General features: G+C 35.9%; 1 protein-coding gene across 15 annotated transcripts in view; it reads right to left on the bottom strand.

Moving 5' to 3' along the window:
• Positions 1 to 6,203: 6,203 nt before the first annotated feature.
• MIA2 (MIA SH3 domain ER export factor 2) overlaps positions 6,204 to 13,473 on the bottom strand; it is a 90,595-nt gene continuing 83,325 nt past the window's right edge. For all 15 annotated transcript variants that reach the window (XM_043922637.1, XM_043922638.1, XM_043922639.1 and 12 more), the window contains 4 exons: positions 12,789 to 12,911; positions 8,812 to 8,870; positions 7,920 to 8,154; positions 6,204 to 6,814 (listed from right to left, as the gene is read on the bottom strand). In XM_043922637.1, the coding sequence (XP_043778572.1) occupies positions 6,648 to 6,814; positions 7,920 to 8,154; positions 8,812 to 8,870; positions 12,789 to 12,911 (584 nt within the window). In that variant the 3' untranslated portion in view covers positions 6,204 to 6,647. The remainder of the gene's footprint in view (positions 6,815 to 7,919; positions 8,155 to 8,811; positions 8,871 to 12,788; positions 12,912 to 13,473) is intronic.

The following is a 13,473-nucleotide window of genomic DNA, read 5'->3' as shown; positions in this document are numbered from 1 at the left end:
AGTGTATTATGTATTTAGAATACATTATTTATAGACTATAGGAACTTACTTTTAAAAATTCTTCTACTGGATGAAAAGAAAAAAAAAAAACCCATTTCAGTATGCCAGTACTTAAATAGATCTTAAACTTCTACACTGCTTTAGTTTGGCTTTGTAATCTCCACTCTTGGTTGTTAAGGCAAACAGCTGTCATTCCTTCTTCCTTCTCTCATCATTCCAGACACCACTTCTTCCAAGCACTGCCTCATCATGGAATAATCTGGGGTTCACGAAGAACTGTTATTATACCTACTGCTCCCTCATTTCATGGGTACATCTAACTCCTTTGGATGAATCAACATGTCTGTATTTAAAATACCAAAACAATACCTAAAATACATGAAAAAAGAAAGTCTATGAATATATACATATATGTAAAAGTGAAGTTGTATATAGTAAAGCACTAAACTGGGGGTGTTAACCCGTTTTCTCCACTAAGCTCTGACTAACGCTACATGAGCAGAGCAGACTCTCGAGCCTCAGTTTCCTCATCTGTGAAATGAGGGATTCGCCTAAAACTGATTCTTCATTGAAAGTTTCAGCTGATGTTAGTCTGACAGCTTGTAGACAAATATTTATTTTTAAAACACAACTCACTAAACTAGATGAAATTTGTATATCTAAAATTACTTTCCTATTTCTTCCACCACCCTGGGAATAGAGAAGTTAGGGAGTTGGGAGGGTGGGGCTTGGGAAGGACAGTGTGCTTATGATTGAACACATAGATTCAGCACCTAACTTGCTTGTGGCTTATCCAATAGCATGAACCAGACTGGGTTGTTATGAAGCTAGTAACATTAAATGGCACTAGTGGAGTAACATACAGTAGGTGTAAATAATACCCAACAGTCACACCACATTGTCTGTATCAAAGCTTCCTAAGCTTTTTCATATGCTGACACATAGAAAATATTATGCAGCACACTGGTATAAACAGAAGGAATTAAAGCAAAAAAAAAAAAAAATCATTGTTTTCATTACATAATTAGAAAAATGCAGAAGGTTGGCGGAAATCATTTTTTGTATAGAACTTTCAAATAAAATCTTTTCAAATATTTTAACTTATAACCTACTAAAAATTTTAATGTTCCCAAAAGAAACACCCCACAAATGGATGCTAATTTTTAAACCTTTCCATCCACAACATCAAACATGTATGCAGTTGAAATTATCCTTATGAAATCTAACAGCTCTAAATGTAATGGTAAGTGTAATGTTGAGCTTTCTTACATAATGTAAATTAATTTTCAAATTCAAGTGATTTTTTTTCACTACAAGTATTTAGAAATAATGATGAAGCTCTAATTTGTACATACATAACTCTGCTGCTAGTTAAGCCACTGTTGAGAGCACCCATCAGCTACCAACACACAGCTACCAACAAATCAGAAATACCTGATTTATATGAAAGCAATTCAAGGCCTGCAGGAAGCCCCGCTCCCACTTCCAGCCCCCAACACCCCCCTCCTCACACTCACCAGCTACATCTGGAATTTCATACCTGGACTTCCTACCTGCTCTTCAAGCACCTGGAGCATACTTCTTTCCCAGCTTCATAGGTCCCCATTGTCCGTGTGTGGACAGCAGAACACTGCATCTGGCAAGGGAGAAGTGGGTGCCTGGGTACAATTACAAGTACACACCACTCTGGTAAATACAATACCGTGGTGATTCCATACCTACTACCATTCATCTATTTTAAAAATGCAATAAGGTCTTGATCATTTGGAAATTTTACATCATTTTCCCCCTTAAACCTATATATCATATAAGTTATTAATTTGTTGCCTCAGCTCTGAATGCACCCTTCAATGTATGCTCTCCAATAATGGAACTCCTTTGAGTAACACACCTTTAAAGTCAGAACAGTGTTGTTCAGAAAGGGCCATGAGGGACACGGTAGAAGGCAAAGTTTATCATGTAGGTTCCAGGGTAGGCAGCCTGGCCGTAAGACTCCCGGTGTAGCCTCCCCCAGCCGTGGTCCCTCTGCTACCTTGCAGCCTCCGCCTGACCACTCTCACAGGCTGTGAAGCTCATGTGCTTCCTGCCCGCACTGGACTCCCATTCCCTGCCCTGCATGTCACGTGGCCCACACGCGCTCTGCAGGCCTCTCCATCCCTGGTGTCCACACGCCCACTGCACACCCAGGGCCAGTAGTTGCTGTTGGCCTCCTCCCCACCTGCACCCTGCTCAGCCTATTGCTTGCTGAGCATCTCCAGACTAGCTCAGGCCTTGTGGAACCAGTGATCTATCTCTGCTGTCCTGGGGGCTGAAACATACCTTCACCAAAGAGGACTGAAGCCCTTCTGAGTCTGTCCTACCATGAGTGCCCACCTCAGCTTTAAGGGGCCACATACAGTTTCCTCACATTTTACAATTATTATCATAGTAATAATTCTTTATATTAAACTTTCCCTGCTCAAACTACTGTGTGCTTTGTCTTCTGATTTGATCCAGACTGCTACATATATCCTTTTCAACTATGCCACAGCTTTTTATGCAAATCTAATACTTGTTAGTTTTTCATTGATTACTTACATATTTTCTGCAACAAAAGAGTTTAAAATGTGATTTTCTTAAAAGCCATTACATTTTTTGTCCTAGATTTCATACCTATTAAATATAATTGATCAAAAATACAAATATTATTACTTATTCCTGAAAATGAGTCAGGTTCATCATCCATTCAATTTTATTTTCATTTTTATAAACACAAATGGTAAAAAAAATTTGTTTCACATATATAAGTAGATGAGAGTTTTGTTACAGCAATGTCACTCATTCTTCAACTTCTGAGTTTTCAGGACCAAACAAAGCACTGTCCTATTATCAGAAGTTATTTTATATAGGTCAACAGTTGAAAACAATCTTTAATTATTCACTTTCTCATCACTGACACCAATATCTCAAACTGCCTTTAGCTCCAAATGTTTACACACCTTAGTTGGATGCATCATCATAAGACTAGAAGGTTAAAGGTATGTGCTCATTTTATACATGGGAGAAGGGTTACCTGCAAAATGAAGAAAAGGAAAGGAGAACCTGAACTTGTTCACAAGTTCTTTCTAGGCAGAATAGCAGTTAAGCAGTACACAGATGGAAGTGAATTCTGTGAATTTTCCTAGAAGCATACCCGCATAACATTTGGAAATTTTTTCCCACACTCTGGGGGGCTGGTGGTGGTGTTTAGTCACTAAGTCGTGTCTGACTCTTGTCACCCCGTGGACTGTAGACAGCCAGGCCCCTCTCTCTCCCCGTGGGATTTCCTAGGCAAGAATGATGGAGTGGGTTGTCATTCCTTCAGAGCATCTTCCTGACCCCAGGATTAAACCTGTGTCTCCTGCATTGGCAGGCAGATTCTTTACCACCAGGGAAGCCCCTCAGGAGGTGTACCCCAGTTTGAAAACTATAGCTTCTGTGACAAGAAATATTAACAGGCTTATTTCCACATTATTTACAATGAAAAATCAGCAGCAACCTAATGCCCATTAATATCAGAACAGAGTTACTCTGGCAAAGCCACACAGTGGAATACCACACAGTGGTCAGAATGAACTAACCTGACCTCCATTTATTAACATGATGGATCTCCAAATAATGTTGAGGTAAAAAAAAAAGGCAACTTCTAAACGATATATGTGTGTGTGTGTGTGTGTGTGTGTGTGTGTGTGTGTGTGTGTATATATATGTATATATATATATAAAAAGACATTATTGATTTTTATACATTTTTGAAAGGCAGGAAAAATAAACCTATATACTATACATAAACACATTTAACTGGAAAAACAAAAAAACATTCACTCTCTTTTCACAAGAGTACTTACCTCTATAACATGAGGACAACTGCATCTGGAATTTTTTTTTTTCTTGAAAAAAATTAAGGCAAATGTTAAATTTGCTCTCTAGGTAAAGGAGTATTCTTTACATAATTGTTAAAGAAAACAACCTCAGCTATTTGGAGTATGGCCAAGAATCCACAAGTAAATATAAAAGGTTTGTGGGAGATTATTCCCTGTACTAAAAGGCATCAAATTCAGTAGAGCCACTTGTTTCCTTCCAGCTCATTTGTTCTTTTTTATTTTTTTTTTCATTTGTTCTTATGTTCAGCATAATTCTAGTAAGTCTGTTTGTTTCTTTGTCTCCAGTAGATTAGAAGTGGAGAGAATAAATGAGTGTGGAAGGCAGAAGTTTACAATCCTCAAAAAAGAATATAATCTTAAGTCATTGTGAAGAAACTTGAAATAGACCTAAACAACCCCATAACAAGCTTTAAATACACTGTAATGATAAATGCAATGACTCTGAAACAATATAAAAATATATTCAAAATATCTCTGTAGTGAGTTAATAGAACACTTAATAATATCTTGGAAATCTTTGCACACAAGATGGTTAAAATAAATATTTGTGTTTAAAAGAATGGATTTTAATCAAGAAATACTTAAGTGAAATTTTCTAAGAAACACAGTTATTAGCTAAGAAATATCATGACTGATAGAAAGTGAATATTTACTGTGTACCAAGCATATTTTTAACTACTTCACAATAATGTATTTTATGTAGTTCTCATAGCAACCCTATAAAACAGGGTATCTGGGGCAGGGGAGAAAGGATAATTCTTTAGGGATATATTCCTAAAATATAGAGAAAAGCCCACATAACAACAAAGACCCAGCATGGCCAAAAATAAATAATTTAAAAAAGAGATATACTAATAGAGGTTTAAATACATTAAAAATTGCAAAAGCAACAATAGAAAACTTTAACTGGGATAAATATCAAACATGAAGAAAGGAAAACAGGGATGAGAATAGTACAAGTGCATTAAGTCCCAATTTTTCATCTCAAGGAATCAATACACATACAAATTAATATATGTAAGTTCATAGATTATATGTATATCTTCTAAAATTCTAAAATCACCAGAATTAAAAAGGAAAAAAAAAAGTTAAAAGAGAAAATGTCTAGGATGTATAACTGGGCATAAGGAATAAATGGGGAAAACTTGAAATTGATCCTTAAATTCTATTATTTGATTTATTCCCAGTTGTTTATATTACCTTAATAAAACATATTTTTAAACTAACTATGTTTCTTTATTCTGGAATCCCAAAGTATTTTAGACCACTCAGCCCACATCAAGTCTCCTGCCTCCCACCATGCTCTCATCTGCCTCCTTGGTTTATTACCATTCTCTCTGTTATGCTTGATTTGCTTTCTCCTCTCTCCTGTCTTAAGCCAAGACAAGTCTTTCCTACCCCAGGGCAAAAAAATTTTATTTACTTGATTACCACCTTCCACATTACTCCTTTTACATTTCTCTTCTTTCCCTTTCCATCTTTAAAAAAAAAAAATAGTCCTTATTTCCTACTGAAGGCTGCCTTTTAATACTGAATATAATGATGCTTTTTGGTCCTCATTCTACTTATTATTTTATCCAAGCATTTAACATGGAGCCTTTCTTTTTAGCCTTTTTTCTATGGCAGGGGTAAAAATGGAGACAGAGTGTAAATGCTTCACAAGAACAGCGTTTCAAAGAACATCTGGGGGAATGCTGGTATGAAGTGTTCCAATTATAATGCATCACTGCTTTGTTCAAGAATATTTAATCTTCAGTCTCTTGGCACTGAAGGAAAAAACCCAAGTAAACAACTGAAACCAATCAACTTTTCAATATAAATAGTGTAATATTAGCTATACTTAATTGCCTTTCCTTTCAAAATCATATTAATGTGCAAGATGACTAACAACAGAATACAAACCGGAGTTACAGAGACATTCTAAAGATACTGAGTTCAAAGCTCAAAATGACACACTGCCTCAATACAGCTATCGTAGAGTAAATCTCAACATTTCCCCACTAAAAACAGTAAATATCTTACAAATGAAGAGAAAAACAAGAAAAAAAATAAAGCTGCACAGGAAATCAGTGAATTAACTAAGAATATCCAAATTCTGAAATTTGCCATTAGACAATATCCTGGTTTTAAAATATGATATTTAAGTGTATTAACTTTTTGCACTGGGTCATTCATGTCTATTTATAAGAAAAGGGCACAGTTTTGGTTAAGATAACTGAATGCGAAAGATCCAAAGTATTATTTTTAGCCTCAAAGCCACTGGTAGAAGTAAAAAAAAAACTAACTAATGGAGCCATATTAATGAAAAAACTAGCTGATTTTATTATTATTAATGCCAATCAAGTCTTTAAATCAATCAAAATTTATTTAATTTGGCATAAAGTTACTTTCACATTTGTCTGCAACCATAGTAAATACAGTTCTTGGCATAAAGACGCACAGCCTTTGGAATTTAAAATATCCCCAACTGCAAGATTACATATATAAAACTCTCTTTATTGTTTATGTTATAGTGGATGAATTAAATTAAAATAATTATACCATCTAGAACAAAATAAAATGGAAATAATTTACTCATAAGATTCATATTTAAATCATCTTTATTTACAAAATACTATCCTGAGAATTATAATTCCATTAAGCTTCAATTTGAGCAAAAGTATACTCACTTAAGTAACAGCAGTTACTTAAACTGAAAATGAGAGAGAAGTCAAAATCGCTTTTGAAGAGAGACCCACAATATGGTCAAGTTTCTTGCGGTGGCTCTGGATGCTCAGTAGTAGGCTCATTTGAAGGTGGGATCAGCCCTGATGGGATCTCACTTCTACTTTCAGGATGTGGGGGTGGGGGGAAAAATCCAGCTCTCGGGAGAAGATAATGAGGAAAACCTCTTGGTGGATAGACATTTCTCACTGTTCAGAGAGATTGGTAAAAGACAGGTTTTAACTTTCAGCACCTACACTGTGGCCCCAATAAATCATTAGCTTATAACATCTAGTACCTATCTTTATTTTCAAAAGATGACACCAGAATAATTACCTGATTTAACAAATGAATTCTTAAAACACTGAGAAAAACATATGCTCTTCAACTTTACGTGATTAAAGGGAATATCACTAATTTTAGCTGCAGGTTTTTGTCCTATGAAAATCTAACATCTTAACACTTTTTAAAAAGGAGAAGAATTATTTCAAAATAGAGTAACTCAAAAAAGCTTTCATGTAATGTAATTTTCACCAGATTTAAAATTAAGATCAGTAATTCCCAAATCTAATTTGACAGTATCCTAAAATATTTACAGTTATATCAAAAACTGTCTTGAAATTCTTCAAATAAAATTCATTTTAGTTCACTCTAAACTTTAAAAAGAGGAGGAATGAGGGAAGGAATGACTCTATCAGACAAATGATAGGCTTTTTCCTGGTGTTTGTTAACCATGTATTTATCCTACTGAAATCTGTAGTTCTAAATGGAAACAGTCATAAAAGCAATAATCATTTCTTTTCTCAAATGTGAGGCCTGAGGAATTTTAATAAATTCAACAATTAGTCCAAACATGATGATAAACACATTCTAGGTTTTAAATAAGTAGGATTACATGGGAGCTACTTATGAAAAAGGATTTTAAAAGATTTTCTAAAATACTTTAGTCAGTCACTTTAACACAAAAATATAAACTGTAATTATTTTTACTAATTGACATAGTACCCAATTTCTGTCTAATAAGATACAAATAGTTTTAGTCTTAACATAAGACTGTTGCAAAAAGCCAATGATTTTCTTGATTACTGACACACAGAAGTAATTCTACATCTATTAAGATGAATCAAATTGAAGCCTCATTACTGATGAGACCTCATTACTGATGGCTGGCAATCTTCCCAATTTGGAAAAATAATGGTATACTTACAGAAGATGAGAAAAATTTTCCTCCATTGTATTACTACATGAATAGAAAGTAAAATTAATGTTTCTTATCTACTCTATAAGACATATATAAAGCTTTATGAAGCATACTTGCGAATGGTGGAGGTGGTGGGCCAGGGAAATCCCTTGGTGGAAAATAATCTCGGGGAGCTCCATACATGCTTCCTGGAGGAGGTGGAGGAAAAGGAGGCCCTCTTCTTATGAAAGGACCCCTTGTATCCATCGGAAACAATGGAACTCTGACTGGAGGACGAGGTGGAGGAACAAAACCAGGTCCAGTTGCTTCATTTTCAATGGGAAGAGATGAATCAGCAACATTTAAATTCTACAACAAATTGACATACAGCAGTCACTGCAATAGCAAAGTTTGCAATAGCTTTCCTTATAAGCTTAGGCTTAGAAGAAGGCATCTAAGCACCTAGGCAGAAAGCAGTCTATGATACCGTAAAAGGCTCCAGAAAAAGATTCCGTTTTCTACATCAGATGGATTTTAGCTATCATGAATATTTTATTAACTCAACAGAAAACAGTGTTAACCAACAATGTAATTGCCCAACTAAAAATAAAACATAAGAATAGCCCAAGAGTACCAAAATATACATTCTTTTATCAAGCATATACTAAAAAAAAATGCTTATGTTAATATTTTCAAGGTGACCAAAAACCAAGATTGTAAGTACAGTAAACAAAAAACATACTTTAAAACAGTCCTGGATTTAAAATAAAAGTCCAAGAGGGAATTCAAGTTCTTGTTTAACTATACAAACTAAATCAAGCCTTGAGTCTGTATGTTGTACTTTATCACCATGGGGTACAATCCAAAAAGGAAATAGCTATAATGCAAAGCATGAAGTACATTTGTCAAAAAGAAAACAGCAGCTTTTAATCAAAAAACCAGATGCTGGCTAAATTACTATTCTAGTAAACCAAGAGATTAGAAAGATCCTGAATACATGGATACAATTTCACTTTGAATACTTACACCAAGATCATCTTTGCTTTCATTTCTACTGGATTCCATTTCTGAAGATACTGGCCCATCTAAAAATAAAAGTTAAACCATGAAAAATACTTGGTTTAACACACCATTCTTACAGCTTCAGATCACAAAGGACATTGATATCCCTACTCCCCTTGCCGGCACATAAGCCAGCTTGACACCAGCATCCTGTATTGGGGCCACAGGGACAGCTCGGGGTCCGTGGAGCTTTTGGCAGACTCAGAGTTCTGTCAAGGCGTATGTTTGTGGTTTCCCCACCACGTGCCTAGACAATCCTACAAGCTGCATCATTAAGGAAGCTTCCAGCAGACAGCATTCCTCTCCCTCTCCCCAGCTCCTTTCCTCCTGCCTTCCTTTCCTTTCCTTTCTTCCTCCCTTCTCTCTCATCTTTCCTTCCTTATTCCTCCATCACATGACATGGACTAGCAACTGAATTAGCCGCTGTTTCTAAATAAATATGTCTGGGCTTTATCATTAAGAATTGCACAGGCTCTGAGAACATAAATTTAAACAACCCTCTCTCTGACCACAACTGCCTGTCCCCTCCCAGCCTTTTCATTTCATTACTCTCACTATACTTGTCCTTGGGTATCACTGAGGCTTCCAGTCCTCTGATCTCTCAGTTTCCTCCATTCTTCATTTCCCTCCCTAATTAGCTGATCTCGGAGACTCCACTGCTAACAGCCAGTCACTAGCGTCTTTATCCTGTTGGCCATCTTTCACCTGCCTAGGATTCTTCTAGACAATCTAAGAGCCTGATTCTGTACTCAGAGTCCCCTGCCTTGAGCTTCCGCTGGGATCTTCCATTCTGCTTCCTCCCTCCACCCTTTCTGCTAGACCCATCCTATCGGCAGGTCTCTCCCAACTACTATTTTAAAATTATAAAGAAAAAGAGAACCCCCTTAGAGCTATCGTTCCCCTTCACAGTCAAAAGTTCTTCTTCTTCTTCAAAAAAAGTTTTTCTATATATATTATTCAGAATTCCTGCCATTTTGTCTCTCAGTTGTACTCAATCTATGTGCAGCATACACTGTTCCCCTGAAATTATATCCCCCAAGATAACAGAACTTTCAGTTCTTATTTTTTGTGATTTCTCACATAGTTGACTACTCCCTCCCTCCTTCACTCCTCTCCGCCTTCACCTTCCGGGAGGGCACCTTCTCTCTCTCCTTCCTAGCTGCTCCTTCTCAGTCTCCTCCGTGGGCCCCAGGACTCCTCAGGGGTGGTCTCTTCAGAGTTCCGCCCTCAGCCTCCTCTCCTCTCATCCTCTCCTTGAGAAATTTCACCCATTCTACAGCTCTAATTTGATGTATACTACTACTGTACTTCCAGACGTTTAAGTCAGATCTATATATTTCCCCCAGGAATTCCGAGCTTGAAGTGCCTACCTGAATAGCCTTGCAGTTGTATCACAGGAGCAGCTAATTTAAGTTCAAAGTTAACTTAAAATATTTCCCGTCAAACATTATACTGCTTCTTGCTCCTTGTCTCTGAACAATGAATGGCCCACATGCCTTAGCCAAGAACCCAAGCATCAGCCAAGACTCTCCCTCCTCCCTCATTCCGTTCAATCTGAAGTCCTCCCAGTTATATTATCTCTGTGTCTCTTCACATCTTTCTGTCTGCTCAGCTAAGTCACCACCATCATCCATGTAGATTTCTGTCACAATCTTCTAAAAAGTTACCCTCTCTCCAATCTCAACCACTCTCTCTAATCTATTCCCCATAACACAACCAGAATAATTTCTCCAAAATGCACTTCTTATCTGATTATTCTCCATTTAAAATCCTTTAACATGTTCCCATTATCCCACAAGTAGGTCCAAAATTCCTGAACAGGTTTGCAAGGCCTTGAAAACTATGCACTGCTTACTTCTACACTACTTGTTTCAATATTCTGACTTCCACTCCATGTTGCAGCCACATTTACAAGGCATTCCTACCTGTGTCTTTAAATATGCTATTCTCTCCTCCCAGAACATTATCAAACATCATTCTGGCCCAGCTAATTCCTCCTTTAATTCTCAGCTTATACATCATATTCTCCAAAAAGACTTTCTCGACAACCCCACATTCAAAACATCACCACCTCTCATCTAGGTTAGTGGCTCGTGGCCCATAAGCTCCCATAACATTTTGCACGTGTTACTTTTGTCGCTATATAGTGCAATTGCCTGCAGACCACAGGCACAAGGAATGCTGACCTCCTATTCACCAGTGAAACAGAGCAGCTACCACAGTGCCTGTCAAACGGTAAACAGTCTACAGATATTTAGTGCATCAATGGCAGAGCTGAGGCACTAAACTGATCCACTACCCTCTCATTTCAGTAAAGCCTAAGGATCAAGACCATGGCTCTGGAGTCAGACAGGGTATCAAATCCTAGCTCTAACACTTCTTACCTAAGCTCTTTAGCACCTTTTTTGAGCCTTAATTTCTTCATCTATAAAATAAGGGTAATAGTATCTACTCTACAGGTTTATTGTAAAGATGAAATGAGGTCATTCATTTCATTCAATAAATGTTTACTGAGCACTAGTGTTACTTAATGTATTTCCATTTCACACCACTTTCCTTCATGTAAACACCATACACTGATAAACCAATAACAAAACATTACATAGATATAGAAATTTTTCAGCTTACAAAATACTTCCACACACATTAACTCATTTAACCCTCATAATATCAAGGGATTCATATGTCAGTTTTACAGGCATTATCCATCAATAACTTATGCTCTTTTCTTTATTTTTGCTCATACTCTTCATTATTACTGGCACAGACCTTTACCTTTTAACTAAATTTTCAAATTTCCTCAAAAGCAGCTCAAATGCCACCTCTTTCAAAGAGTTTTCCCTGATCCTTCAACTATATGGGCGTTTTCACTTTCTGTGAACCTAACATATTCTCTAATGGGACTTATCATCCTGGCTAGTATCAGTCAAGCATATATATCTGTCTTTCTCCTCTATTAGTAATTATTAGCTCCTCAGAGCTAAAAACTATACCTTACTATAATTATATTGTCTACCATGTCATGCAGTGCACCTTCTAAAGTGAAAGAACATAAAAATTATTTGCTAAATTGAATATTGTTCAATTGCAAAAAAAATGAACAAAAATGTGAAAAATTTTAAATAGCATTAGTTTAGAAATAGATGTTTAATCACACATACTTTCATTCACATTAAGCTTGAATTAATGGGGGAAAACAATTTCAAACACCAAACAGAAATAATTATAATAACAGAAAACCAGGCCACAGGTCTCCTTCTTTGCTTAATATTCAAAGAAGAATGATTTTCCAGAATAATACATATTCCAACTGGATAATTTCCCTCTCCTAAAATACATACCCTTTCCTGAGGAAATTTTTTACCCATAAATTTTCATTTTCTACTTTTAATCTTTTGTTATGTACTTCTAAAATACATTGGGTGTATGTAATTCCCAATTTCAATGGGTTGCTATGAGGTGGTTTAAGAAAATGAGCCCAAGACAAATTGTTGGTTGCTCAGTAAATGTTAAATCTACCTAAGCATGAAAAATTTAAACAAGGTAACTGATTAACCCATCAACCGAACATGCACTCAAATTATTTCTCTGATTTTCACATATCATTCACACAGCCTAATTTCTCTGATTACTACACAGGATTTATGTAAGTGGACTGGAAAAACTAGAAAATTAATCATGGAACACAGTAAAATTTACCATGACACGTACACAGAATAAAGTCATTGCAATAGTGCCCAAACCAACCACCGACACATGTGCAGATGCCATGGATGTGTACAAAACAGCAAGAAACATAAAACCAGGAAGTTCCCAGGAAAGAAACTGTGACCTTGAGAGCTAAGCAGAAATCACTATTATATTAGTCCTTTATGCAGCTTCCAGTTCTTTAGTATGCCATCATTACTAAAAAACACATATATACCCAGAATATTTCTTACCTGTTTTATCCAAAGAAGGCATATTAAAACTTCTGAGTTCTGCTGGTCCAGAAAGTCTACCAGAATTAGAATAAAATCTATCTTGCCTTTGTGGAAGAAGAACTGGATCAGGATATGGCTGGCCTAGAAAACATGTTTTTAAAATATCTTCATTAAAGATAAAAATCAAGTTTCCTTAAATTTAATACATTGAACATAGAATTTTTCTCTCTAAAAGACTTTGACACATATTCTTGGTAGACGATAGTAAACAATTTTAGGAAAACTACACACTTTACTTAAGGCAATAATTTTGCTTTTTAGTTAACACAAATATGATGATACCTTGGAGTTTGAAAGTTTCTGTTACTACATGTATATCAGAATATATGAACAGAATTTAGTTATATATATATATATTTATAGATAGATTTAACTTTAACTTTAATAATAGTGGAAGGAAGTGAATACATCAATAAATCAAAAAAAGGCTTCGAGGAGCTAGCTACTAGTAAACAAAGACAGAATATGCTGTAAACATAGAAAGAAATTTAGCAGAACTGATGATAAAAGAAATGGGTCACCAGAGCAGAAATAGTATCTGTGAGGTCATCAAGTAATCAAATCTTCAGTTAATTCAATATTTTAGAATTTAGCATCCCTCCAAAACTAAAGGGAAAAAATCTCTGACTCAATAGATGAATGG

The sequence above is a fragment of the Cervus elaphus genome, chromosome 13 (genome assembly GCF_910594005.1).
Source record: "Cervus elaphus chromosome 13, mCerEla1.1, whole genome shotgun sequence".
Taxonomy (NCBI): Eukaryota; Metazoa; Chordata; class Mammalia; order Artiodactyla; family Cervidae; genus Cervus; species Cervus elaphus.
The sequence above is the reverse complement of the archived record's forward strand: the minus strand, read 5'-3'. Positions and strand labels throughout refer to the sequence as shown.